The sequence below is a fragment of the Euwallacea fornicatus genome, chromosome 11, assembly GCF_040115645.1.
Source record: "Euwallacea fornicatus isolate EFF26 chromosome 11, ASM4011564v1, whole genome shotgun sequence".
Classification (NCBI taxonomy): domain Eukaryota; kingdom Metazoa; phylum Arthropoda; class Insecta; order Coleoptera; family Curculionidae; genus Euwallacea; species Euwallacea fornicatus.
The window spans coordinates 838,776-861,865 of NC_089551.1; the positions used below are offsets into that span (position 1 = coordinate 838,776).

The following is a 23,090-nucleotide window of genomic DNA, read 5'->3' on the forward strand; positions in this document are numbered from 1 at the left end:
AGGACAAACCTGTTATTCATCAGAACGCTATTTTAATTCGAAATAAATATTTAACCTCACTTTTTAGATGACGTAAGAACTAACCTCAATGTGACTTCTCTTCAAAAACCCGACTGATTATTCCTTCTTTTAAATAAATCTGCAAAAAATGACCCTAATTAGGACGATTCAAACCCTTAAACACAGATGTTTAAGAATTAATAGGCTGATAACGGTATGAATCTCATTAATTATTTACCTCAAGTCCCTACTATCTTATTTTGGTTATATTAGGGAGGCAAACATGCTAAAGGAATCGATTTATTCTTAATTTCAGCGTTATCAATCCACGCATGCAACATTTGCAGAACACAAGGAATTATATAAAATAAGAAACATAGGAATTTCAGCTCATATCGACTCGGGGAAAACCACCCTCACCGAAAGAATTCTGTTCTATACTGGTCGAATCGAGGCCATGCATGAAGTCAAAGGCAAAGACAATGTAGGGGCTGTAATGGATTCTATGGAACTAGAAAGGCAGCGTGGTATTACCATCCAGTCAGCCGCCACATACACTTTATGGAAAGACCACAATATAAATATAATCGACACCCCGGGACACGTTGATTTTACTGTGGAAGTTGAGAGAGCCCTTAGAGTATTGGACGGGGCTATTCTAGTTCTATGTGCAGTTGGAGGAGTGCAGAGCCAATCCTTGACAGTCAACAGGCAAATGAAGAGATATAATGTTCCCTGCATTGCCTTTATCAATAAATTGGATAGAATGGGGGCCAACCCTTATAGAGTTCTATCACAAATGAGGTAAAATAATTATTGTTTTGTTGAACAATTTATTTAACTTGAATTTTTGTGGTTCAGGTCAAAGCTCAATCACAATGCAGCTTTCATACAGCTGCCTATAGGGCTTGAAGGGGATTGTAAGGGAATAGTAGATGTAATAACTCAGAAAGCTATCTATTTCGACGGGATCTTCGGGGAAATTGTGCGTTTCGATGAAATACCTCAGGATATGCGCACTGAGACTTGCGAAAGACGTCACGAATTAATAGAACATTTGTCCAATGCAGATGAAACCTTAGGCGAATTATATTTAGAAGAAAAATCAATCACTGAATCAGATATCAAAGCGGCAATTCGTAGGAGTTGTCTGAAAAGAACTTTTACCCCCGTGATGTTGGGCACAGCTTTAAAAAATAAAGGAGTACAGCCCCTGCTAGATGCAGTTCTTGACTATTTGCCGAATCCTGGAGAGGTTGAGAATTTTGCTTTCAAACAAACGGAGGACGAAGATGAGGAAGGGGAGAAGGTGTTGTTAAATCCGGAACGTAGTAATAAAAACACATTCGTGGCGCTTGCTTTTAAATTGGAAGCTGGTCGCTTTGGCCAATTGACATATATGCGTTGCTATCAAGGAATGTTGAAAAAAGGAGATACAATCTACAATGCACGTACACACAGAAAAGTGCGTATTGCCCGGCTCGTTCGCATGCACTCAAATGAAATGGAAGACGTAAACGAAGTGTATGCTGGAGACATTTTCGCCTTGTTTGGAGTGGACTGTGCCAGTGGAGACACTTTTGTCACAGATCTAAAAAATAATATCTCCTTAGAATCAATTTTTGTACCTGAACCTGTGGTTTCCATGGCCATTCAACCAAAAAACAACAAAGACAGAGACAGCTTCTCAAAGGCTATCGCTAGATTTACCAAGGAGGACCCTACCTTTCATTTTGAGTTCGACAGCGACAACAAGGAAACCATAGTGTCAGGGATGGGGGAGTTACATCTGGAGATTTATGCTCAGAGAATGGAAAGGGAATATAACTGTCCAGTGGTACTGGGCAAGCCTAAGGTAGCCTTCAGAGAGACCTTGACAAGCCCTTGTGAGTTTGAGTACTTGCATAAGAAACAATCCGGCGGTCAAGGACAGTTCGGTAAAGTTATTGGCATTATTGAGCCCTTGCCCCCACACAAAAATACTTTACTCGAGTTTTCGGACGAAACTGTAGGCACTAACATACCTAAACAATACGTCCCTGGTATCAGAAAGGGCTTTCTTGCGTTGGCAGAAAAGGGCCTGTTAGCAGGTCAAAAACTCTCAGGTTTAAAATTCCGACTTCTGGATGGAGCTCATCACATAGTGGACTCGAGCGAACTAGCCTTCTTCTTGGCCGCTCAAGGGGCAGTCAAGGAGACATTTGAAAAAGGAGTTTGGCAGTTGTTAGAGCCCATAATGGCAGTGGAGGTCACGGCCCCTGAAGAGTTTCAAGGGGCTGTGATGACTCAATTGAACAAAAGACATGGAATTATCACCGGAGTGGAGGGAATCGAAGGATGGTGCACTTTACACGCTGAAGTACCCTTAAACGACATGTTCGGATATGCTGGCGAGCTGAGATCTACCACGCAAGGGAAAGGGGAGTTCACAATGGAGTACAGTCGGTACGTTCCTTGTTTGCCCGATGTCCAAGAGAAACTTGTCCTGGAGTATCAGAGAGCCACGGGGCAGATCCCCGAGAATGATGTCAAGAAGAAAAGGAATTAGAGCAGGTCTAAATTGCGGAGTTGGAGCGAAGGCTGGCGGAGAGAGAAGGTTTAACCCTGCGTGAGCATATTGTTATAAGCACAGTTACTGTTTGTAAATAAGAATTTTTTAATGAAATGTCTTATTTCTCGCTTTAATCACAGGGTACTAAAACACAATGTTTTCATAGTAGGTTTTAATACAAGGTGTCAGGAAAGAAGGGGCCAAGGAAATAAGTTAAAATTAAATGAGTCTTTACCGACGAGGTACAGTTTAAAATTCTCGTCTCCTTTTCTCGACACTCTGTATTCACAAGAACAACTCACTAATAACACCAACGAGAAAAACATTTACAAGAACTAGTCTTTGGTTGAAAATTCCATTCAGCCCACCACTGCTCTTGCCCGAGTGAAACAAAAAAACGCGAAAAAAGTGAAAAATGTTTTTTCCTTAGTACAATATTATTCACAAAATTCGCTTTAGACCTTCAAATGCGCAAATAAATTAATGTTAAAATGCGTATATACGAATATGATATAGACGAAATTAGTTATGAATGAATTAATAATCTCATTCAACCATCGAGCGCGAAGTTATTTCGAGTATAAACCAAACACATCGTGATAGCATAGATAGAGATAATACTTCCTAGAAATACAATGAGAACTTACTTTTAAAAACATTAAGTACTGTCCAATATTTTTGGCATAAAGTGGTTGGTTAAGCTAAAATATACAGCGATAAATAGTCGATCACATGGTTTTGTTTATTCGGTTTCGATTCATTGATCCTTTTTCTCAGTTGTGTCGCCGTTCTGGATCACCACGGCCCCGGCATCTTTGGTAAAACTGCGACAAGCGATAAAATCGTTACACTAAGTCGAATCTAAGAAATACTAAAAAATAAAGCTCACCGATCTTTGTTCTTCTCGTAAGCGCCCAAAGCGATTTGCTTCAATTTCTCCTCCATCTCCGACCCGGTTTGAGCTACCATTTTGGCAAAATAGCTGTTTGCGTTTTGAAGCAATTCGTGCGGGGGGGCGAATTCCACCGCCCTCCCCCCGTCCATCACTAACACTCTATCATAGTCCATAATGGTGTTTAGCCTATGCGCGATGGTTATTACTGTGCAATCCACGAAGGCCTCCCTTATGGTCTTCTGGATGAGGAAGTCGGTGTGGCGGTCCACGTTCGCAGTAGCCTCGTCCATCACCAGCACTTTATTATTACGCACTATAGCCCTGGCTAGACAGATCAGTTGTCTTTGCCCTGCGCTGAAGTTGCCCCCGCCTTCGGTCACAGCGGTGTCTAAAGACACTCCTGCCTGTTTCAATTCTACGCGGTCTAGGGCTCTCCATAGCTGATCATCTGCGCATGCTTTAAATGGGTCCAGATTATACCTGAAATGGATTCGTTAAGTTAAAAGTCAGTCTCGTTAGTCGATCAGACCTACCTAAGAGTAGCAGAGAATAATATAGGCACTTGTGGAATTATAGATATAGCTGAGCGCAAGATTCTTAGTCCAACTTTTCCTGTGTCTATAACATCAATCGCGACCAATCCTTCCACCTCCGCCAAACGGAACAAAGTGGCCACTAAAGAGGATTTTCCCGCTCCAGTCCTTCCGACTACTCCAATTTTCTCCCCTGGCCGAAATTCGACGTTCAAGTCCCTGATCGAGGGCGGACTCTCCTTGGAGTACCTCAAAAAGGCATGAGTGAACGTGACTCGCCCTTTTTGAGGCCAATCCAAGGGCGGTTTGTCCCCGGAAAGGGGTTCCCATGGCCCTTCTTCTTCTAATTTTGTGTACTGCAGGACACGTTCGACACTGGTCATCGTCGACGATACCTCAGCGGACTGACGAACGCCATATTGAAGTAATCCTATATAAGAAATGCGGTCGAAGGTAGGTATGATGCCACGAGAGATTATTATTTTTTTTACCTGTCAGAGCTAAAGTCTGTGATATCACCAAGCCCACGTCACCGGATTTAATCTTCATATTTCCGGATATCAAGAACTGGAACGTGGTAAATGCTAGAAAAATGGTGCTAATTATGTCCAGGTAGAAGCCCAAAGATTCGCTGGTGGCTCCAAACAAGAACCACGTCCCCGTATGTTGATCCTACGAAATGAATTAAATCATTAAAAAGAAACTTGGGTTGAAAACACAGACCTGCAAGGCGTCAAACTCCTCAACGATCAGATTTTGAGCTTTGAAGGCCCTGATTGTGGGCAAGCCATACAGACTTGCGGACACGTGTGAGAACACTGGAGCCCTGGTGGCACCCTCCAGTCTCTTAATATCCTGCCCGGCTTTCAAGTAGACTACTCTCGCAGACCAGAAAATTATCCCCAATAAAACACCAGGAATGATCATCGAGTGGCTTTTATAGAACACCTACAAGATCCGAGTTTGAGAGTTTTTAAGATACTAAAAAGGAAAGTATACCATTCCCAAGATCCCCAGCATGATAAAGAAGATCTGTAAAGTCTCCAGGAAAACTTTGGGCAAGGCCTCGTCGACCGCTCCCATGTCTTTGGAGAATCTGTTCAAAATGCGGCCGCAGGGATTCGTGTCGAAGAACCTCATCGGAGCCTTCAGAATGCAGTTGAACATTTTGTTATGCAGCGCTTTGGACGCGCTCATACAGACATTCATGAACAAAATGGAGCTACGAAAATCGTCTAAAAATTTAGCTTTAAGCATGGGATAACTTACCGCGCAGTGGTCAGTATAATAGAAGTGAGAATTAACCCTGTATAAATGTAGATATAGCTGGGAATATCCAGGACACTTGAAGAGTCGGCAGGGATGGCGTTCCAAGAGTTGTTATATGGAAGTTCACTAGACAAAACTGTCGTCGTCTGGTTTGGAATTGCGGTGATGGTGGCTTTTAGATCCTTAATTGTATCGTAATCCAATGCTTGATTTAATGGATTATTGGAGTTTGAGTCTTCTTGATTAGTCCTTCAAAGACAAACTCCTGAATTTCATTTAGCTTGTCGAGTGAATCCCCTATTTACCAATAAGTGACCCATACATCCGCAGCGTTGCACGTAGCTTGGGCGACGATAAATAGGAAGATTAAGAAAATTAAGGCACATATCGACGACCCCGACTTGTAGTACTCGACGTAAGTCGAGGTCTTTAAGGCTCCGCGTTCTAAAAGTTCGTCAGTCTCTTCAGGTTCGTCCCAGCTCTAGATGTTGAATAAAATACAAAAGAGAAAAACGATCACTTTCGGCTGTGTGGGGCATTTTTTTACTTACCGCCAATGAAGCAATTGACTGCAACGCCAACGACAACCCCCGGTCTCGATCCTCCACTTTGGGCACTTGTTCGCGATCGATTTTTTGCTCGGCTGCCTGAACCTGAATCTGCTGCTCAATCTCCTTCGATAAAGCGGACAACTCTTCGTGCAATTCCTCGTAAGTGCCCATTCGTTCGATTTTTCCATTGTTCATCACCACGATTAAATCGGCCCCCTTCAAGAATTGTACCTGATGAGTCACGAGCACTCGCGTTTTCCCTTTAAGGTACCCCCGGATGCAACCGTCGAACAAGTGTTTAGCTACGTGGGTGTCCACGGCGCTTAAAGGGTCGTCCAACAGGTAAACGTCGGCGTCCCTATATACGGCTCTTGCTAGGGCCACTCTGGCCCTCTGGCCACCGCTTAAGGCGGCTCCTCTTTCGCCTACTAAAGTCCGGTCGCCGTGGGGGAGCTGCTCAAAGTCGCGTTTGAGAGCGCAAGCTTGTACTGCTATTTTGTACCTGTAAAATTCAATTTAAAAAGTCGCTTTAGTAATAAGAATAATCTTGCCTCTCCTTAACGAAGGGGACTCCGAAAAGGATGTTTTGCCGCACGCTAGAGACGAAGAGCCAAGGCTCTTGGGAAGCATAAGATACATTTCCAAGCACCTTTAAGCTTCCATTATTGAGGGGAAGCTCCTTCAAGATTATTTGCAAAAGAGAGCTTTTTCCCGATCCTACAGGCCCCACCACGCAACACAGAGTGCCCGGCTTCAACTCCACGTTAATATCAAACAGGGTTTCCACTATGGGGTTGGGTACCCAACTAGCGGTAGCGTGCTCTAGCTTAATCAATCCCACGTTGTTTTTATCTTCGACTGTAAAATCTTCTGATTCCCAATTTTTTGCGAAACAAAGAAACATACCGTCTAGAGAACGAGGATCGTCGTTCTCCTCCAGAGCTAAAAACTCCTCAATCCTGCGCATAGAGACCTTGCACTCTTCATAAGTTGCCAAGGCGAGAGGGAAGAAAATTGCCATGTACAATTGGACCGTGTTTAAGAGCTGAGCCATAGAGAAGACAATGTCACCCCTTATGGAGTTGCCCATTAAAACCCACGTTATCACAGCGATGTAAAGAGTGGCCCGCTCGGTGAAAAGCATCAGGGCCAGGGAAAATCCTTTAATGTAGGATGTTTTCTGCACTACATCGATTTCCAATCTAGAATTGTATCACAGTGAATTGCTACATAGGCCCACTAAAATGAGTAATTACTTTCTAGCTAATTCGATAATCTTCTCAAAAGGCCTCTCCCACGCGTACATCTTAATAACCTGGATCCCCGCAGTAATCTCACTCATCTGCTTCACTCTAGTGTCCGTTAAAATGGCTATTTTAGCTCTCAGCTTGCCTTGCAACTTCGACAGATAACCTATTTAGCCAAAATTACAAAACCGAAATCCCCAGCACTATAGCAATTCTTTTACCTTGAGCTAGAACCGCTTGAATGGTGATGGCTCCCATTGAAGGCAACGCTGCGAGCCCCACATAACAATACATGATGTACGAGGAAATGATGAAAAGTATGGGAGTGATCCAGAAGTAATGTAGGAACCACGAGATCATGTCGAAGCGTATAACGTCATTCGACAGCAAATTGACCAACTGACCAGCAGCGGTCTTGCCCAACGACGCCTGATTCAGCTTCAGCAGCTTACGGTAGATGAGAGAGCAGGCAGCCACACGCACTCGCATTCCTATCCGTTGCACCCCCATGTTGCAGTAGTGTTCCAAGATTACTTTGAGGAAGGAGAGGCCCACCACTACGCTCCCTAAAAGCCAACCTCGGCCCATGTTTTGGAAGCTCTCAGTGGGGTTGTCGTAAAATTTGATGTAGTAGGCCAGAAAGATGGGTATTAGCATTCTGGAAAACGAAGATGGTTCAGGTGGTAATACAACAATGGTTCGTGCGCCCCAAGAATGATGGAATAAGGTAGCTACTTCATCGTCAATTCAATGTTCGCGATGCTTCAGGTCCAAGAGCGATTTGCGCCCCCTTACTAAGGGAAGGACATGGAACTTTTTCGTCTGCCGATGTGGCAAGAATCAATCGTCTTAATGAGCTGTTTAGATCGACACAGACTCGGTAAAACCGGCCGAACTGCATTTCAAAAGCTCCAAGTCTCTATAAAAATTACGCAACTGTCTTTGCTTTCCTATCAATTAATGCCCCCCTGTTCCTTAAAGATTTAAATTCCACTTTAACCGGGCCCATGATCATCATTAGCCGCCGGCACGACCGTATTTGATGATATTGCATAAGAGCTTTTATTACCATCATCAACAGCGAAACTGCCTTACTCGACAACTTACCGTACGACCACACTTTGAATGAAAATGAAGACTCCGTAGAAAAAGTAGGATTTCGCAAACGTTTTGAAAATGGCCCGCTTCAGCTGGGGCGTGGCCCCCTTTTTCTTTGAACGCTTGGCCCTAAGGACTTCTTTATCCCAATTCGCCTCCAACGCATCTCCCAAAGGCCCGGACAAATCGGGCCGAGTGCTGTTATAGATATCCTTGACTTCTAAGTCCTTGCTGTAGCCAGTTTTGAAGAATGGCAATACCCAGCTGAAATTGATAGCATAATAATTGACTTTTACGAAAAACACTTAAGCATTGTACAAAGGCGACTTTGAAGCCTTATTGGGTGCTTCAGCCATAAAGATCCTATTCAAGTGCTGGCTTTTAAGGGGGGCAAGAGCGAGTATGACGAAACTTGAATCGTAATAGCAAACAGCTCCACATTCCAGTTCAAGTGAAGGCTCGAGTCAAGATTGATGGGATATCACAATGAGGACTGGTATTAGCCAGCATGACGTCCTAAGCGAAATTTTTAATCACCGCTCCCCTGTGTCCAGAGAAAATCGCCGGACAGGCTCCACTGCCCCTACTGATCTGTCGCCCCGGGCCATCGCCTCCTCATTAGGCCGGGAATGATCTCAGTACGACTTAATATGCAAAATGTGATCATGTCGCATCTTGCTGATTGGCATTAACGTCGTGAATTAAATCGTTTGATAAGCACGTGCACAGAAAAATAAATGATTGAGGCTTCGGTCTCCCTTAAATGTGGATACCAATTAGCAGAACAATGGGAGAAACTCGAGTGAGGTACTGATAAAATGAGTATTTTACATATTCCACTTATGTGTAACTACCAGCAACTGATGTTAATAACTCCGTTCCTACTAAACCAGATTAACAAGGAGGATAATTGTCCTCTTAATATGATAATTAGAAATTACCAATAAATACTGTAGCTTCACTGTTGATCCTGTGACAAGTTCAGATTGCTAAGTGGGAACCTCTGATAAGGCTCGCTATTTACTTAAACAGATTAACAAATAAACCTCTTTCTCCTAAACAGTTACAATGAGGGTGTCGAAGATTTTTAGGTCAAAATAATAGGAAGAGATTTGTTTGCCTGATATTGCTTGGAAATGTAAAAGATAAATTTGGCTTTCGATGTGAGAGCATGTAGATTGAGTCAAAGGCCACCTAAAAACTGTCAAAACAAGGTGATTATCTATGTAGGTTTAGAAGAAAAATGATCGTTTTTTCCCACGTAATACGCTTTTATTTGATTCCCTATGTATAACGTATTTCAAGACAGAAATCGAGTAATTAAGCTTAGGTCAATTATGATAAAACTACGAATATTATTAGCAAAAAGCCCACATCTCATTATCATGAAAATTTTATTACCATTTTTATGATTATGGGATGTGTTATACCGAGAATTCACAGCATTTTTATAGTTATGAAGCACTTTGAGTTGTGAAAAATACGGATACTACACCGTCCCAGAGAAATAGGAGGAATCAGTACACAAACCTGGCGTTAAAAACTTAGATGTATAAAAGAAATGGTACTTGAGGTTTAAAGAATGTGGAATGAACACGAAAATGGCTGTGTTAGAATGAGTTACCTCAATCACCATGTGAGGAGCTCGAAGATTCTCACGCTTTCAATTTCAAATATTAGAGCTGAGAATCCTGAGGTTTCTGACAGTCAGTCAGGAGCAGTCACTCAAATAAATTTTTTTTTAATATACTTGGGGCCCAAAGCCTGGCGAGGGTCGCAGGCTTATATCCTGTAAAACTTACCAAAAAAACAACCTGTTGCAAAAATTGGCTTTAATCTCAGGACTGGGATTGTCGAACTTTTTTGTGTGGTCCATTTCACAGCTCTATGTTCAAGACTCCACTGGAAACTAGGAAAGGCTCCGCGCTGTCCGCACCGACAAACACAAACTCAGGACTCAAAATCCTGCTTTTCATCTGAACAACCGTTCCGTAATCTGATGCACACAGTGGGAGCGTGACGATTCAATATAAATTTATTTAATTATGAGACTATCTACAAAACGTGCCCGCCAAACCTAAAAATAGATAAGGACGTTTTTCGGTATAAAGGAAAATGAAAATGATTAAAATTTATTGGAAAACCGAAATGTTAGGTTAAGGAAATCGCCAAACAGAAACAAAACTCGGAAATGTCGCAACGTCGCGAAAAATTTAAATTTTGCCACAAGAGTTTTGAAACGGGATAAAAATTGAATTATTTGGAGGATAAATTCAATTTACTACAGCTAAAATAAATAATTAAAATGTTTAAATACCCCTTTTTTCTACATGCAAATAAGACTACTTTCCTTGATGCAATTTCTGTTCTGATAGTTTAAGAACTTGACAACTATGTAATGGCTACCACAGCGACTACACTCTCCGAGCATTCACTCATTTCAGTCCTATTTATTAAAAATGATAACAAGAAGAGAAATGCCACACAGTACACGAGTCTGTCCTTAATTCATAATACTAAGGCCTTTTTCCTATTGGTGCGAACGCCATTCTGAAAACATGGCGACTCTGAATATATTTCCTTCAAGTCCCAGGCATTTTCCTTTAATTATTTATATAAAACAAACATTATTTACAAATCCTTTATTTAACAATATTCGGCAGGGCATCTGCTTTCAAACACGCAACAAACGAACCACTAAAACTTACCGAACTTGTGTGAGAAAAAAAAAAATAAAAACGTGCTTTTAAAGCAATCTAAAATTTGATTCACTCTTTCTTGGAGTGTTCTTGGCGGGCTATAGAAAAATCCAAACGGACATAAATAATTACCGCTAAAAATATTACAAACAAGGCTAAAGAGACCAATACAGGCTCATGCAACAACATATGGGTTTTCCACGTATAAGTGATTTCGATGTCTTGAATATGCTGCTCCACTAAGTTATATTTTTTAGCCCGAATCACAATCCTGAAAGATAAAAAAGAAATTTTTAGGTGCTTATTAAGTAAATAAACAAAACTTACCTTCCCAAATAGTCTAAATACTTGTAGGCCACACCATCATGGAGATGTTGGACCTCATAGGGAGCTTTAATTTTCACATCTGACACTCCCACAGGCAAAACTAGGTGGGTTTCCAACTCATCCACAGCCATATCATCAAAAACATGATCCAAAAGGCGCACTTTCAGGACAAATTCTCCAGAGGGTTTTTTGAACAAATAGGGATAACTGGGAATACTATAACCTTAACCAAAATATTGATATTAGTTTTTATGTGAACAAGATGATTAACACTAACATATACCTAAAATGTATGAAGTTTGCCATCCCCCAAACAATGGAAACCTGGGCTTTAGTTCCAGCTCTACATATTCCTTATGAGACTTGACTGTTGAGGTGGAGATGTTACCATTCATGTCCCTGAACAAAGTTAAAAGTGAGTTAGTTTTAACAGAACATTTCTTTAAATCAACCTGTAATAAATGCTATGTGCCAAAGGTGGCAAAACAGTTCTATAACTCCTGACACTATGGTGGTTAGCTGATGTATCTCTTTGGTAATCGTATCTTGAAAATGACCCCTTTAGCTTGGCTCCAGTGTGTTTGATTTCAAGGCTTTCCTCAACAGCTATGTTACCCCAGTGAGAAACTTCAATGGTACGCTCCAATCTAATAAAAACACGTTCAAACATTCGTTATTTAACTTTGATATAACATACTTAGAAACAGTCAAAAATGGGGCATTGTTTTCATAGTGAACTGTCAATGGATCAATAGATAAGGCCCCAATATTTTCGTACGGGCCGTAAATTATTGAAGAATCTGTCTGAGAGACTGGTTTGAGTTTGCTGTAATTTTCCACTGATCTAGAGCTGATCTATGTTAAATGGAAAAAAATTAACATTTAAAATACTCAAAGAATAGTTGTTTTTACCAAAATTTCCGTTTTTTGGTTTCGAGTGGCATAAGGTGAATAAAAGTAATGATTTCCAAAGTATCTAACTAGCTGCTTGTCTTTCTGTGTAATACTACTTGGATAGGGAGTGAGTGCTTTACTGAGAACAATTTCAAATAATATTGTGGTGGTTTTGCCCGATTCCACGTTCTGCCTTAACTGCACATTGTAAAATATTTCAGTAGAATCTGAAATTCAGTCTCAAGTGAAAGCTGCATAGATTTCCCTTATAACCTCACCTCGACCAGCCACAGTAACAGGACTAGTCTTCAGGGGATTTTTCTGAGAATCCTGCACCCCAACAAAGCTTACAAAGCCCTGCAAATCCTTCTCGAAACCTAGTAAGTATGAGCCCACACCTTGTTTGCCGGTGTTCTCTATGGTGATAGAGCCGCTGATTTTAACTAATTGCGAGTGCAAATCAACAGTTCTTTCCACGTTTCGGTTAATTAAACTAGGGTTGATGTTTTCGGCTGCATTTACCGCAGACATAAAGCTTAAAATTACCACCAATTTCCACATCTTGAGAGAATTTTTCCAGGGACACTTTATTTGAACCTCTTCAAAAAACATCAAAAAGGTACGATTGGAGGTTGACGTGTCCTGCACACGAAAACAAACGTCAATGTCTTATTTGGTGCAGAGTTGCCAGATGGGGTGCGAACTGAAAAATTCTAACTACGTAATTTCTGATTTTATATTTTCGGTTATGTGTGTCTGTGTGTTGTTGTAAACCATAATTGTGTTATCTAATTTTTGGACTTTCATGTGATAACATTAGGTATAAATTTAAAATGTGGACAGCATTTCAATCAAATGTGATTCGTTACATTTACCAATATCCAGCTCTAAGAACGTATTGGTAGTGGCAACGCCGGGGGTAATAAAACATTGAAATGGAAGTGAGGTTAAATTTAGATCCCAAGGAAGTGACCGTAGCAGAGTTTTTAACGTTTTTTCATTTAAAAAATGTTACAAAATGTTTGAGAATTTCCATATTGTAATTTAATTTCTTCATTTCCATTGTAACTACTTATATATAAATATCAAACATTCTAAACTTATTCTGTAGCGTTGTTGTAGCGTAAATTGCTAAGGCTATAACTGCTTTGACGTACCATTAGTGACATTTCGTTTTCGTCCTCAAATATCTAATATCTATTTTTTTACTAAACAGTTGATTTCTAATTAGTATCCAATTATTTTGATTTCGATAATGTTTGGACATCACATTTTAGTTAGCAAATATTTTCAATCAAGGTACGCATTATCGTTTTCATTATAAATTTATTCTTCACACATTCATTTCTACAGAACAGAAACCTGGTTTTTCCAGTAAAGTTGTACGATATAGCATGCAACCATGCCCAGAACCAGAAGCAAGTCAGGATCTTCCAGTGCAACTGTCAGATCACTTTACCGAGATGATTCCACAGATGAAGAAGATGTCTGTTTTGGTATGCTGCCTACCAGGCCATCCAAAAGAGGCAGACCTACTATTTCCAAGAGAAGCAAGGCAACTAAAAAAAACAAATCTGTAAGCTCTGCTGGCAGCCAAAATAGCCAATGTGACACATTGGCAACAGTAAAAAAACCTGCTTCCAAGAAGAAAAATAGCCAAAACACTGCTCCTCTCGTAATTGACTCTGATGAAGAAGTTGTTAATGTTGATCTCACTGAATCTCAGGTGAATGCTATTAATAACAAAATTGACACTTTCTTTAAAGCTTTAGAGTCTGACAATGATGACGATAATGAGGAGCTTTGTAGTAAAAAATTATTAAATAATAAGGAAGTTACTGCCCAACCAAATAAATCAAAAGAATTTTACATGGTTTTGACAGATTCAGAAGAAGAGCAAAAATTTCCAGAGTCAAGTTTCACTCCTAACTCATTTAACAGACTACCACTTGTAGTAGATAAGGAAAGTACGGCCTCACCTATTGTAGAGCAAAAAAGTGTGGAATTACAAGAAACAATGTGCACAAGTATTGACTCTATAAAAAAAAAGAAATTATTTGCCTATATAGACGACATTTTAAATGATGTTACCAAAACAAAACTAGAAGATAAAAAACCCAAACTAACTCTAGATGACTTGAAAAAGAAGAAAGATGAAATCCTAGGTGATGTAGGTGCACAAGTCAAAGAGCTGCAACCCAAGCTTAAAGAACAAGAGGCAGAGGTGAACTCAACCCCAGTAAATGTGGCCCCTGTGTGTCCTATATGCTTGGAACAACTTGGTGGGTCTACCCAAGCCATGGTGACTTTATGTGGGCACATGTTTTGTAAGCCCTGCATAGTGCAGATCGCCCAGAAATCAAAAAAATGCCCCTCTTGCAGAAAAGGTCTGACTAAATTAAAGTATCACCCTGTGTATATATAGTTATTAGCATTTGTGTCTGTGCATACAAGGTTTATCCAAACAAATGATGGTTGTGTTTGTAAATTACAATCTGTCATCACTAAAATAACTTTAATATAGACTAAAATAGTTATTTACAAGTCAGTCATAAGTCCACCAAGTGATTTGTTACAGTATGATTTTTTTTTTCCTGGAAATTGCCCTAGTTTGAATACAGTAAGACCCATTGGACGTGTACCATATATTATTGTTTATACGATTGTCAAGATATGTATTTTTACTGACTCAAAAATTGTATTGAAACATCCTTGATTTCCGTATCCTTTCATTTCCTACTGGTTGTGCTCAGTGATAAGGAAATAAGTTTATTTCCTGTGGTTTCGTGCCGGTATCCACAGAAATGAGTTAAGGCATTTGCCTGATTTACAAAAGATTTGATTTTAGTTTAAAAAAATATATATATTCTTGAAAATATGGTGAACGCAAATTGTATTTCGCGTTTTTTACTTACAGAAATATAAATATTGTAATATTTAAAATTGTGTTTAGGTTAAAATGATTACCTGATACGGTTCCCGTTAGAAGAAAATGTTTAATTTAAATAAGAAAATATTTGTGGCAACGACTGAATATGTTTAGCTTCGTTGTATTTTACTTAATGGTCATAAATTTTTTTTTTATTTGAGCTAAATGTTAAGTGTCATTATTTGATAATGTGAATCAATAAGTTGCACTTAAAAAGATATTGAATAGTTTCATTTTTTATTCCATGACCCAAACGCAAGAAATTGTGATTAATTTTCCCAAAAAATATCGCCAAAGAAAGTCCATAAATTAAGGAAAAATGTCTCCAAATTGACAACATCGCTTTGTATTTTAAGGGGTGAACGGACGCTTGTTGCAGGGTGCCGCCTGTTCTATGATGGCCGCCAACCGACGCCAATGGGGATGGAAAACCCCGACACGTTGTAGGGTGGGAGCTAACAAGACAGCTGCCTTTGATTGTAAGGAGCACTGTTGCCCATGTTACTTCATTAACTGAAGACGCTAAGGATTTTTCCACGTCGGATGGTGAAGAACTAAGTAAATGTTGAAAGTAGGTATTGTTAAGTCCAACCTGGCATCAATGTAGCTATATGAATTTGTCCTGGGATCCGAAAGGAAATTGAAAGATTCACAGTATGCCTGAAATTTTGGTAGTTTTGTGCTACAGTCAACTTGGAAAATGTTGGTTAACTATTAAATTTAGTTATACCCTCAGCCGTGGTCTTCCACTCCACGATAAATTTCAAGAAGTACGTATGACTTCCATTGAATATTCCATATCCCTAACTTAAGAGAACGTAGCCTATGGCAATTTGAACTGGAACTACCGGAAGAGCCAAGGGTAGTAACCCGCAATAACCTCCCGGCCCGCCGAAGTTTTGTCAGGAGGGGATGAGGATTCGGCCGGGGCGGGAAAATCGAGGGGTGGCTGGGGTCGATGCACTTTCTGTAGGGCCGCCGCCCCGAAAACGCCAAAGAACGCTGTTTTTGAGTGAAAACTCATGCAGCGAAGTTTATTTCCTTTAATTTTTCGGAGCATGTGGCTCTTTTCCCAAGTTCCAGCAGCGTTCTGGAGCTGGTATTTGGGCGTTTAAAGAAAATATCTGCTGAAAATGACGAGAGAGTGCCCGCTAAAGTATCGGGGGGTGTCAGGATTTTTTGTTCCAAGACGAAAACGTACCTCATACGAAAGGAGCGTTTTGTGGATGCTCCATGTGAAATCTGCTCCTTTATGGCGTTCCGAATCCGTTGGTCTTTTACAGCTCTACCCGCCGGACAACCACGACGTTCCATCATTATCACCATCAGTTATTTTCGATCATTTCCATCTCCCCCTTTTTCTTTTGTGCCTCAATTCCGGTGTCTTATGTGGCTCCAAATAGGCACAGGAAGGTAGTATATAGAATTAACCCCCTTATCCTCTACGCCCCATACACTCGGGAGTATTGTCAATTAGAAAAGAGAATCTTAAATATAAATTATTTAAAGCTGTATTGTGCCCGACATAATGTAATATGAGAGGTATTATGAAGCAGAAAGGTGACGGCCGCCATTTAAAATTCAATTTATCATATCGGTACAATAAAGATAAATATATGTACGAGTCTGGACCCTCGAACCTGTTCCTGAAGATCGCATTGATCGATGCTGATTTTAATATATACCTTTTCCGTTTTTTCCCAGTTAGAACTTTTATAAGGCGATTCCACCATTTCGTGTGCTGAGGGTGCATTATTTAAACCCTTTTTATATCAGGCGCGTACATAAAGGGAGCAAGGGCCAACCGAGGCGCATGTATAGAAAATTGCAATACGCCGAATGCAAGGCAAGTACACGTCCGGTTTGCGAATGCAAAGAGGATTGCAATTGCGCGTACAAAGTGCATTTTAGTAGCGAATAAAGACCATTGGCGAGCTGGAGGGCCAATGAGTGGCCGAGTTCGATGCACCCGAAGGTACATCATCCATACAATTACTTTGCGTGATGGATTAAAAATGGAGACCCGACACCCCCTATGATGGATCAGTTTTTTTGTTTACGGGAGAAATCGACCGTTCCGCCGTACAGTGCACACACACAAAAAACAAAGTCCCTTGTATATGAAAGACATAGGTGGCACATACCTAGAGAAAGAGCCTCATCTGGCAGGTATAACAGCGACCCTCGATAGTGCGTACTATTGTTGGGCACGAATCCAGTTCTCTATTTGATTAACGCAGATGCACTGAATCTATTAAGGTCGTGGGATAGTGCATTTGTCAACTGACGTCACATAATGCAATTGTCTCAAACGTCACTTGTATTTCCGGAAAGCCGCCATATTTAGTTACCCGATTTTCAATTGGTGCGTTTGCGTAGACGTTACCACATGTTGGAAAACTCACGCCGGTTTACGTGCGAATTTCGCCAAATCCGTGACAAGAATCCTTTCGATTACGATGAGCAAGTTGTCTGTGGAGAAGCTGCCCTTGAGAGCGAATGAGAAACTTCTGGGACAACAGCCCCTCGAACGCGGTCTCTTGCACCAACATCATGATCTATTAAGGCCGTGGGATAGGATAATCTTCAAGTAATGTATAGAGTTCCACGTTCTCTCAAATTTCCTTCTCTCAAAATATTATAATTCACCGTAACGACCACTTTCGGGCTCTGCAGCAATTACTGCACGAGAGCGGGAAAAGTTTTTAACAGATATATATTTTCCCTTATTTTCGTTTATCTTACGTTCGTCGAGCCCTGCTTTCTCCTTCATACATTCATAGGTGGGTGAACTATTTGGAACCTGCCGTAGTTCTAGTTTTCGCATGAAAAATAATATGGAAGTATAAATGAGTTTCCATCAAGTTTCCTTCTATGCAGGGCGTCTGGAGCTCAACCGGGAGGATCTCGGCACCCATGAAACCTTTTACGATTATCGTAATTCCTGTGGTGGAGCCCCAGAAACGGACACCTAATACACCGTGGTTTTGCTGTGTTATGTAATCCAACAGAGACACTGGCTCATCCTGGATCATTGGGTCATGAGATTATCCCTCCCATGGCTAAACGTCTCTCGCGATCTAGGCAGCCCTCCTATACTTGTATGCTAGAGGTCTTGCTCTGTTAAGAACCCGAGTCAACGATTTTCCTTATTTTCTCCCCATTCTCCCCCCGAAAACGATTTTTCACATATGGCAATAATCGTCTCGCAGGCAGGTTAATAAGTACCTGACGTGCTCAAATCAACATATGAATGGTCGTTCTCCATACCGGCCAAGGGTCGTCTTTACGATCCATCTCTCATCCTATTGATGCATGCACAAAGAACATGGGCAGTATTTTTAGACATATTTATAACAGGGTTTACCAGGACAAATTCACAACGCACGTGCAAAAACACGTTAATTAGTAGCTATATTATAACCGCTGCAACCGTTCGAAGGACCCCCTGTCTTGACAATTGGGGCTTTGTAGGTACGCCACTGCACCGGCCCTTCGAGAAATACCGCACTTACTGGAAACGGATCAGCAGCAAGGGCCAAGGTAGGAGATCACAGGTCAAAAATGCGGAACAGGAACTGGACAAAAAGAAATTGCCAAAAATTAAAACAAGTTTTTAAATCTTCGTTTTTGGGGCGCACAATGCCGCTTTTTTCGCTTCGGACAGTTCCGAATCAATTTTTTAATCAGATCCATTGTAGTGGCAATGTTAGGAGCGGCTTAATGTACGTTAGAATTATGACAATCGGTTGTAAACGCTGTTTATAACCGTCTTTTGTGAGTTCGGGGCTTTATGTTTGCCCTTTTTGTTACTGGACTAAAGCCATATCTTGCATATGGCTTACAATTTGAGTTTTAGGCACTATAAGTTTTGCTTCATAATATATTTGACGGAACAGCGACGTGCATTGGGCGATTAATACCGAAAATTTAAAAAAAAAAACTAAATAACGTAACACATCACGGTTCGTTTGTAATAGTTTTCCCAGTTATTAATTTCAAATAAAAGCGGCAAAATTTATGCGAAAACCGCGACTGCGCACGATCGAAAATTCAAATCAAGTGGGCAATATCGGTCACGTGCCGGCGCCCAAGCCAATAGCATCGGCCATCAAATGCATCTTTCAACTGACGTCAGATCGCTCTTAAACCTCCATTGCATTTCCGGAAAACTGTCATATTTGAATACCCGGTTTTCAGTTTATCCATTCGAAAGAAGTTGTTTTCGTATTTTAAGAAACTAAAGGTGATTTTACGTGCGAATTTCTCCATGTCCGTGACGAAAATCCCGCCGATTACGATGAGCAAGTTGTACGTGGGCAATCTGCCCTTGGAAGTCAGTGAGAAATTGCTGAGGCAACTGTTCGTCGAGCAGGGTCTCTCTTGCACGAACATCATGATCAAGCGGGGTGGGTATGCCTTTGTGGACTGCCCTGATCAGTCGGCGGCTGATAGAGCGATCGATAAATTGAATGGTAAGTCTAGGCAAAATCCCAAATTGGCTTTTTTGAGTTCGAGGAGACTGCCAAGAATAGGACGACGTGCCTCTGCCATTGTTTATCACTCAGACTAGTTGAGAGTAGGAGGTGGTTTTAAGTTTCAGATTTGTGTGTTAGTTGGGGCTGAAAGATGTGACATTGGTCCAGCGATCGTTTGCGTTCGGGTTTAAGTTTATTTTTAATGGAAAAAGTCGCAGAAGCAGATTTCAAGAGCAGAACAATCGGCGAACGCAGGGCCATGGATTCGCAATGCGTCCATTGAATCCGGATAGCACATCAAAACCTATCCTCGTTAGATTTCAGCTTCGAACATCTCAGTTGTGATTCCCAGACCAAAAGATCTCTGAAATTTCTGTTCGCAACTGAAATGGAAAATGGCCGTCGATGCCTGTTCGTCTTTGTCTGATGTATTGCCAACCCCTACGGTAGATAGAGATGTCTAGGAAATGTCGGCCATTTTTAGTCCTCACATGGGAAATTCATTAAGAATGTCGGAAAATTTAGGGAAACATTCTAAATTGCAGTTGCCAGTATTTCGGTAATTTGAACCCGTATCCGAGATTAAGAATTATCATTGCCGAGGTTCCATTCTAAAAAGTTTTCTCCGGAAATCAACCTGCAGTTAATGATGATTAATAGTATTTGATTTTTTTTTAGGTTTCAACTTCCACGGGTCCCTGTTAGTGGTAGAGCCTTCCGTAACCGCCGGAAAGAGAAGGTGAGTGCGTTCACATCAACTTGGTAAATTTACGTTCCCAGAGGTGGGTACCTTCGCTTCCATGTCGGCATGGGCTCGGTGCGTAATAAATACTTCTCCTCAAAAGTCAATTAACAAGCTGAAAACCAAAAGTTATCTCCTATAAAATTTCGGGACCACGGGCCGTAAGACGACCACCTTTTATGAATTAATCATTGACGATGGTAAATGGCGGCCAGTGGTCAATGCCACATGTTACGGTCTTTAACAGATTCTCGGAAGTGACCCATTCCACCGGGCCGAATCGCCTAAGCAGAGGCCTAAGTTATTTCTAACGTTTGTTCAGGGCCGTTCGTAAAGGGGCATATTCCAATTAAGGAGCGTTAATTGTATATTCGTTATCGAATTTCAGTCGTTTTTCCTTTTATTTATGCATTGTTTTTATTATTAGGAGTTTTCCAGACACGCCCCCCATGCAGGTCGCCGGTCGCGGCTGGATGTAAGTTTTAGAATTATCCCGTTTTGTTCGCTTTTTGCTTCATTTTCTAACTTTAAAGACAAAAACCGACAGAAACTCACACAAAGCCCCATCCCCGTGTCCATCACGGCCAGACCAGACACAACTAAAACAACCTCTCGTGTTTCCATTAATTCCGGCCGACTGTAATGAAAAAAAGGGCAAAATCGGGAAAAATCCACGCCCGGGAGTTATGCAAACGTACGCCAGACACCGGTGACGGACCAGACTTTTTTTTCGGGGTTTCGGGAATTCAATAACGCATGCCCTCCAATAAAATTGCAATTCGAAACCCCCTGTGCAATGTGGTAGATGACTGCTAATTATTGTTGTCGCTGTCTGGGGCGGGCCGCCCTTTGGCGCGGTATCCACAAATTTGCTTCCACAAAAAATTCCAGATATGCCGTATGCTGGTTTTGTCGTCAATATATTTGTTTCTTATCGGCCACAATCACTCTCATCTGCTGCCTCCTTTTAACCACCCTTTATGATATTTTTCTAGGCGTGCAGCGTTTCGCTAGAGAAATGGTGTTTCATGGTCTAGAAGGACGAGGGCCTGACACGGTCCGTCAATTTTTGTACGTATAATTGTGTTACATGGCTTGAATCAATAAAAAAAAAAAATGTTGCCCTTGGAACGTTTGCAGAACTCAACCCTTTATCGATTATGTTGTCGGACGCAGTTCTCACCTGAAAGTGCCATTTCTGTAGTCGAAACTTGCCGAAGATCGGTGTGTTGGCAGCTCTATTTGGAAGATATTTTCCACGGGAACCGCGAAACTGGCCAATGGTCTGTCTTCATTCGAATGTTTCCACGGATCTTATCCTCCGGGCAAAGTTGCCAGGACTTTGATCTGTCCACACTTAATGTGTTCCCCTGCGTTTTTAGGCGACACGGTTCCTTAGTCTGTATAATCGATGGAGGGTTTGGTGCTATTGCTTTAAATTTGGAATTCGTCAGACATGCACGTTTATTTTATACGAAAATTTTGTGCCTTTTTATGCTAGAATTAGTGCAGATTTTTTGCAGTAGAGAACGCTCAGTAGAACACTACGGTGGGCACAGGGCCGGCCTAGGCAAGTGCGGTGTTAAATTTTTGACCGCCTTAACCTCTGAGAAAAAACGCCGACCAAGAAAGCCCGCCGCCCTGGGCCATCGCTCCACCCCACCCTCAATAAGGCCGGTACTGGGTGCACATGTTCTCAGAGAGATTGAAAAATATGGGTCTGCCCATAATGGCGGTTGCGTGTACCGAAAAATCGTCGTAAAGTCGGGACGATCTTGGAATGCTTTCGTCGTTGGCGAAGCTCATTATTGTCCCCGGAAACCGATACGTCACAATCAAACTATCCCTTTATCAAGAAAATCGGAATGTGATTTCAAAATGTGATTGTGGTCATGTTCGTTACGTATGTGTTTGTAAACACAACAATATGATGGTCATAACAATGCTATTAGTGAGTGATAGTACGATCCAGTGGCGCACACAGAGGCGTATCGGGCAGTTCTCATTCATAAAATCGAAATATCTGTTGCGGGTGCTCTGCACCAGATCGTTAAATCAAATTACTCACCGGGGGGTCAAATTCTCGAACATGGGGAGTAGAACTTTCCCGCGGAATGACATCAAAGTGACGTGGGTTTGCACGTGATCCGACTGCGTTGATTGAACCATTTTGACGTCATTCGCAGAGAGCTTTCGGCTCGCCAGATTCAAGAATCTGACCCCGGGGGTTGTGATCCCCCTTCTTCAGGCGCCCCAACCCTACCCATTCATTCAGCTGCATATTATACTTCAACACTCGTAATAAACCTTTTGGTTACCTGATAATGTTCTGTTCTTGAACGAGGTGCTCGCCGCTGATTATTATTGCTTTGGAAAATGGGTATATGTCTCATTTACATTCGGGTTAGTTGGCACTCCGGTGGGCTTGCAAACCACGGGCGAGGGCCTGGGGTTCGCAAGGCATGCGTAAGTACGAGAGACATGCAGGGGAATCATTGACGGAAAGTCTTAAGTCATTATACAAATATTCGCAAATTTCACGATAGTGGGAAATACACACGCACGTTGCCGGTTTGTCAGTAGCAGATCTACGGCCTACGTGCCCGGTCCCCGCCTGTTGCGAGGCGTTTTTCGATGATCCCCCGGTATTTTGGAACTACTGACTACTAGAAATTTTAGAGGACTGCGCTGTGCAGGTCATGAAGACTGACCTGCAACCCAAATTCGGGCCGAATATCTCGAAAACTACGTGCGGTAGTTTAATAAAAATGGACATCAACGCCCTCTGCAATTTGGATGGATCCTCTCTGCTCTCCTTTGACTGGGGCGAAGTGGCGCAACTTCGAATCCGGTAATTAGCCCGAACATCGTTTTGTG

At 41.5% G+C, this 23,090-nt stretch overlaps 5 protein-coding genes and 1 long non-coding RNA gene across 12 annotated transcripts; 3 read left to right on the top strand and 3 right to left on the bottom strand.

Annotated features, from left to right (window-relative positions):
* Positions 1 to 53: 53 nt before the first annotated feature.
* On the top strand, positions 54 to 2,669 carry mEFG1 (mitochondrial translation elongation factor G 1). The gene is made up of 3 exons (XM_066287188.1): positions 54 to 214; positions 317 to 804; positions 862 to 2,669. Exons 1-3 carry the CDS (start codon positions 149 to 151, stop codon positions 2,546 to 2,548), a joined length of 2,241 nt encoding a protein of 746 aa, XP_066143285.1. The 5' UTR covers positions 54 to 148; the 3' UTR covers positions 2,549 to 2,669.
* Positions 2,670 to 2,955: 286 nt separating this feature from the next.
* LOC136341826 (ATP-binding cassette subfamily C member 4-like) lies at positions 2,956 to 10,631 on the bottom strand. 2 transcript variants are annotated; one of them, XM_066287169.1, is made up of 15 exons: positions 10,462 to 10,631; positions 9,947 to 10,221; positions 8,154 to 8,408; positions 7,268 to 7,704; positions 7,056 to 7,212; positions 6,351 to 7,001; positions 5,800 to 6,301; positions 5,554 to 5,729; positions 5,249 to 5,497; positions 4,979 to 5,201; positions 4,703 to 4,927; positions 4,471 to 4,651; positions 3,980 to 4,409; positions 3,441 to 3,926; positions 2,956 to 3,375 (listed from the first exon to the last, which is right to left on the bottom strand). In XM_066287169.1, exons 2-15 carry the CDS (start codon positions 10,018 to 10,020, stop codon positions 3,309 to 3,311), a joined length of 4,113 nt encoding a protein of 1,370 aa, XP_066143266.1. In that variant the 5' UTR covers positions 10,021 to 10,221; positions 10,462 to 10,631; the 3' UTR covers positions 2,956 to 3,308. The 2 variants fall into 2 exon arrangements, with proteins under 2 accessions (XP_066143266.1, XP_066143267.1); XM_066287170.1 differs by lacking the exon at positions 10,462 to 10,631 and having other exon boundaries at positions 6,351 to 6,657; positions 6,706 to 7,001; positions 9,947 to 10,304.
* Positions 10,632 to 10,771: 140 nt separating this feature from the next.
* On the bottom strand, positions 10,772 to 12,705 carry LOC136341844 (dolichyl-diphosphooligosaccharide--protein glycosyltransferase subunit 1). The gene is made up of 7 exons (XM_066287199.1): positions 12,343 to 12,705; positions 12,083 to 12,291; positions 11,868 to 12,025; positions 11,623 to 11,817; positions 11,454 to 11,569; positions 11,171 to 11,393; positions 10,772 to 11,114 (listed from the first exon to the last, which is right to left on the bottom strand). Exons 1-7 carry the CDS (start codon positions 12,674 to 12,676, stop codon positions 10,913 to 10,915), a joined length of 1,437 nt encoding a protein of 478 aa, XP_066143296.1. The 5' UTR covers positions 12,677 to 12,705; the 3' UTR covers positions 10,772 to 10,912.
* Positions 12,706 to 12,811: 106 nt separating this feature from the next.
* Positions 12,812 to 15,007, top strand: LOC136341854 (uncharacterized). Its single transcript, XM_066287213.1, has 2 exons — positions 12,812 to 13,363; positions 13,418 to 15,007. The coding sequence occupies exon 2, from the start codon at positions 13,467 to 13,469 to the stop codon at positions 14,487 to 14,489; it is 1,023 nt and encodes a 340-aa protein (XP_066143310.1). The 5' UTR covers positions 12,812 to 13,363; positions 13,418 to 13,466; the 3' UTR covers positions 14,490 to 15,007.
* Positions 15,008 to 15,154: 147 nt separating this feature from the next.
* Positions 15,155 to 17,343, bottom strand: LOC136341869 (uncharacterized). Of its 2 annotated transcripts, XR_010732549.1 has the most exons (4): positions 17,138 to 17,343; positions 16,195 to 16,480; positions 15,724 to 16,120; positions 15,155 to 15,653 (listed from the first exon to the last, which is right to left on the bottom strand). It is a non-coding gene; the product is annotated as an uncharacterized lncRNA (long non-coding RNA). The 2 variants fall into 2 exon arrangements; XR_010732548.1 differs by having other exon boundaries at positions 15,155 to 16,120.
* A 109-nt stretch (positions 17,344 to 17,452) lies between these two features.
* Positions 17,453 to 23,069, top strand: LOC136341861 (insulin-like growth factor 2 mRNA-binding protein 3-B). 5 transcript variants are annotated; one of them, XM_066287230.1, is made up of 5 exons: positions 17,453 to 17,583; positions 20,150 to 20,210; positions 20,641 to 20,688; positions 21,209 to 21,284; positions 21,737 to 23,069. In XM_066287230.1, the coding sequence occupies exons 1-4, from the start codon at positions 17,453 to 17,455 to the stop codon at positions 21,248 to 21,250; spliced, it is 282 nt and encodes a 93-aa protein (XP_066143327.1). In that variant the 3' UTR covers positions 21,251 to 21,284; positions 21,737 to 23,069. The 5 variants fall into 5 exon arrangements, with proteins under 5 accessions (XP_066143327.1, XP_066143323.1, XP_066143325.1 ...); XM_066287229.1 differs by lacking the exon at positions 17,453 to 17,583 and adding an exon at positions 19,134 to 19,468; XM_066287226.1 differs by lacking the exon at positions 21,209 to 21,284 and having other exon boundaries at positions 21,726 to 23,069.
* Positions 23,070 to 23,090: the final 21 nt, after the last annotated feature.

What these genes read in the sequence shown, in the direction of transcription:
- LOC136341826 (XM_066287169.1), bottom strand. Translation starts at nt 10,020, where the DNA reads ATGGACCACACAAAAAAGTTCGACAATCCCAGTCCTGAGATTAAAGCC. An exon ending in TCAAGCGGTTCTAGCTCAAG is followed by an intron (nt 7,213 to 7,267) that starts GTAAAAGAATTG and finishes TTGGCTAAATAG; the next exon opens with GTTATCTGTCGAAGTTGCAA. An exon ending in AGGAGTTTGACGCCTTGCAG is followed by an intron (nt 4,652 to 4,702) that starts GTCTGTGTTTTC and finishes TTCATTTCGTAG; the next exon opens with GATCAACATACGGGGACGTG.
- LOC136341861 (XM_066287226.1), top strand. Translation starts at nt 17,453, where the DNA reads ATGAGCAAGTTGTCTGTGGAGAAGCTGCCCTTGAGAGCGAATGAGAAA. An exon ending in TGGGATAGGATAATCTTCAA is followed by an intron (nt 17,584 to 20,149) that starts GTAATGTATAGA and finishes ATTTTTTTTTAG; the next exon opens with GTTTCAACTTCCACGGGTCC. An exon ending in GTAACCGCCGGAAAGAGAAG is followed by an intron (nt 20,211 to 20,640) that starts GTGAGTGCGTTC and finishes TTTTATTATTAG; the next exon opens with GAGTTTTCCAGACACGCCCC.
- LOC136341854 (XM_066287213.1), top strand. Translation starts at nt 13,467, where the DNA reads ATGCCCAGAACCAGAAGCAAGTCAGGATCTTCCAGTGCAACTGTCAGA.
- LOC136341844 (XM_066287199.1), bottom strand. Translation starts at nt 12,676, where the DNA reads ATGTTTTTTGAAGAGGTTCAAATAAAGTGTCCCTGGAAAAATTCTCTC. An exon ending in TGTTACTGTGGCTGGTCGAG is followed by an intron (nt 12,292 to 12,342) that starts GTGAGGTTATAA and finishes ACTGAATTTCAG; the next exon opens with ATTCTACTGAAATATTTTAC. An exon ending in TATTTAGACTATTTGGGAAG is followed by an intron (nt 11,115 to 11,170) that starts GTAAGTTTTGTT and finishes TTTATCTTTCAG; the next exon opens with GATTGTGATTCGGGCTAAAA.
- mEFG1 (XM_066287188.1), top strand. Translation starts at nt 149, where the DNA reads ATGACCCTAATTAGGACGATTCAAACCCTTAAACACAGATGTTTAAGA. An exon ending in GAATTAATAGGCTGATAACG is followed by an intron (nt 215 to 316) that starts GTATGAATCTCA and finishes TCTTAATTTCAG; the next exon opens with CGTTATCAATCCACGCATGC. An exon ending in AGAGTTCTATCACAAATGAG is followed by an intron (nt 805 to 861) that starts GTAAAATAATTA and finishes TTTGTGGTTCAG; the next exon opens with GTCAAAGCTCAATCACAATG.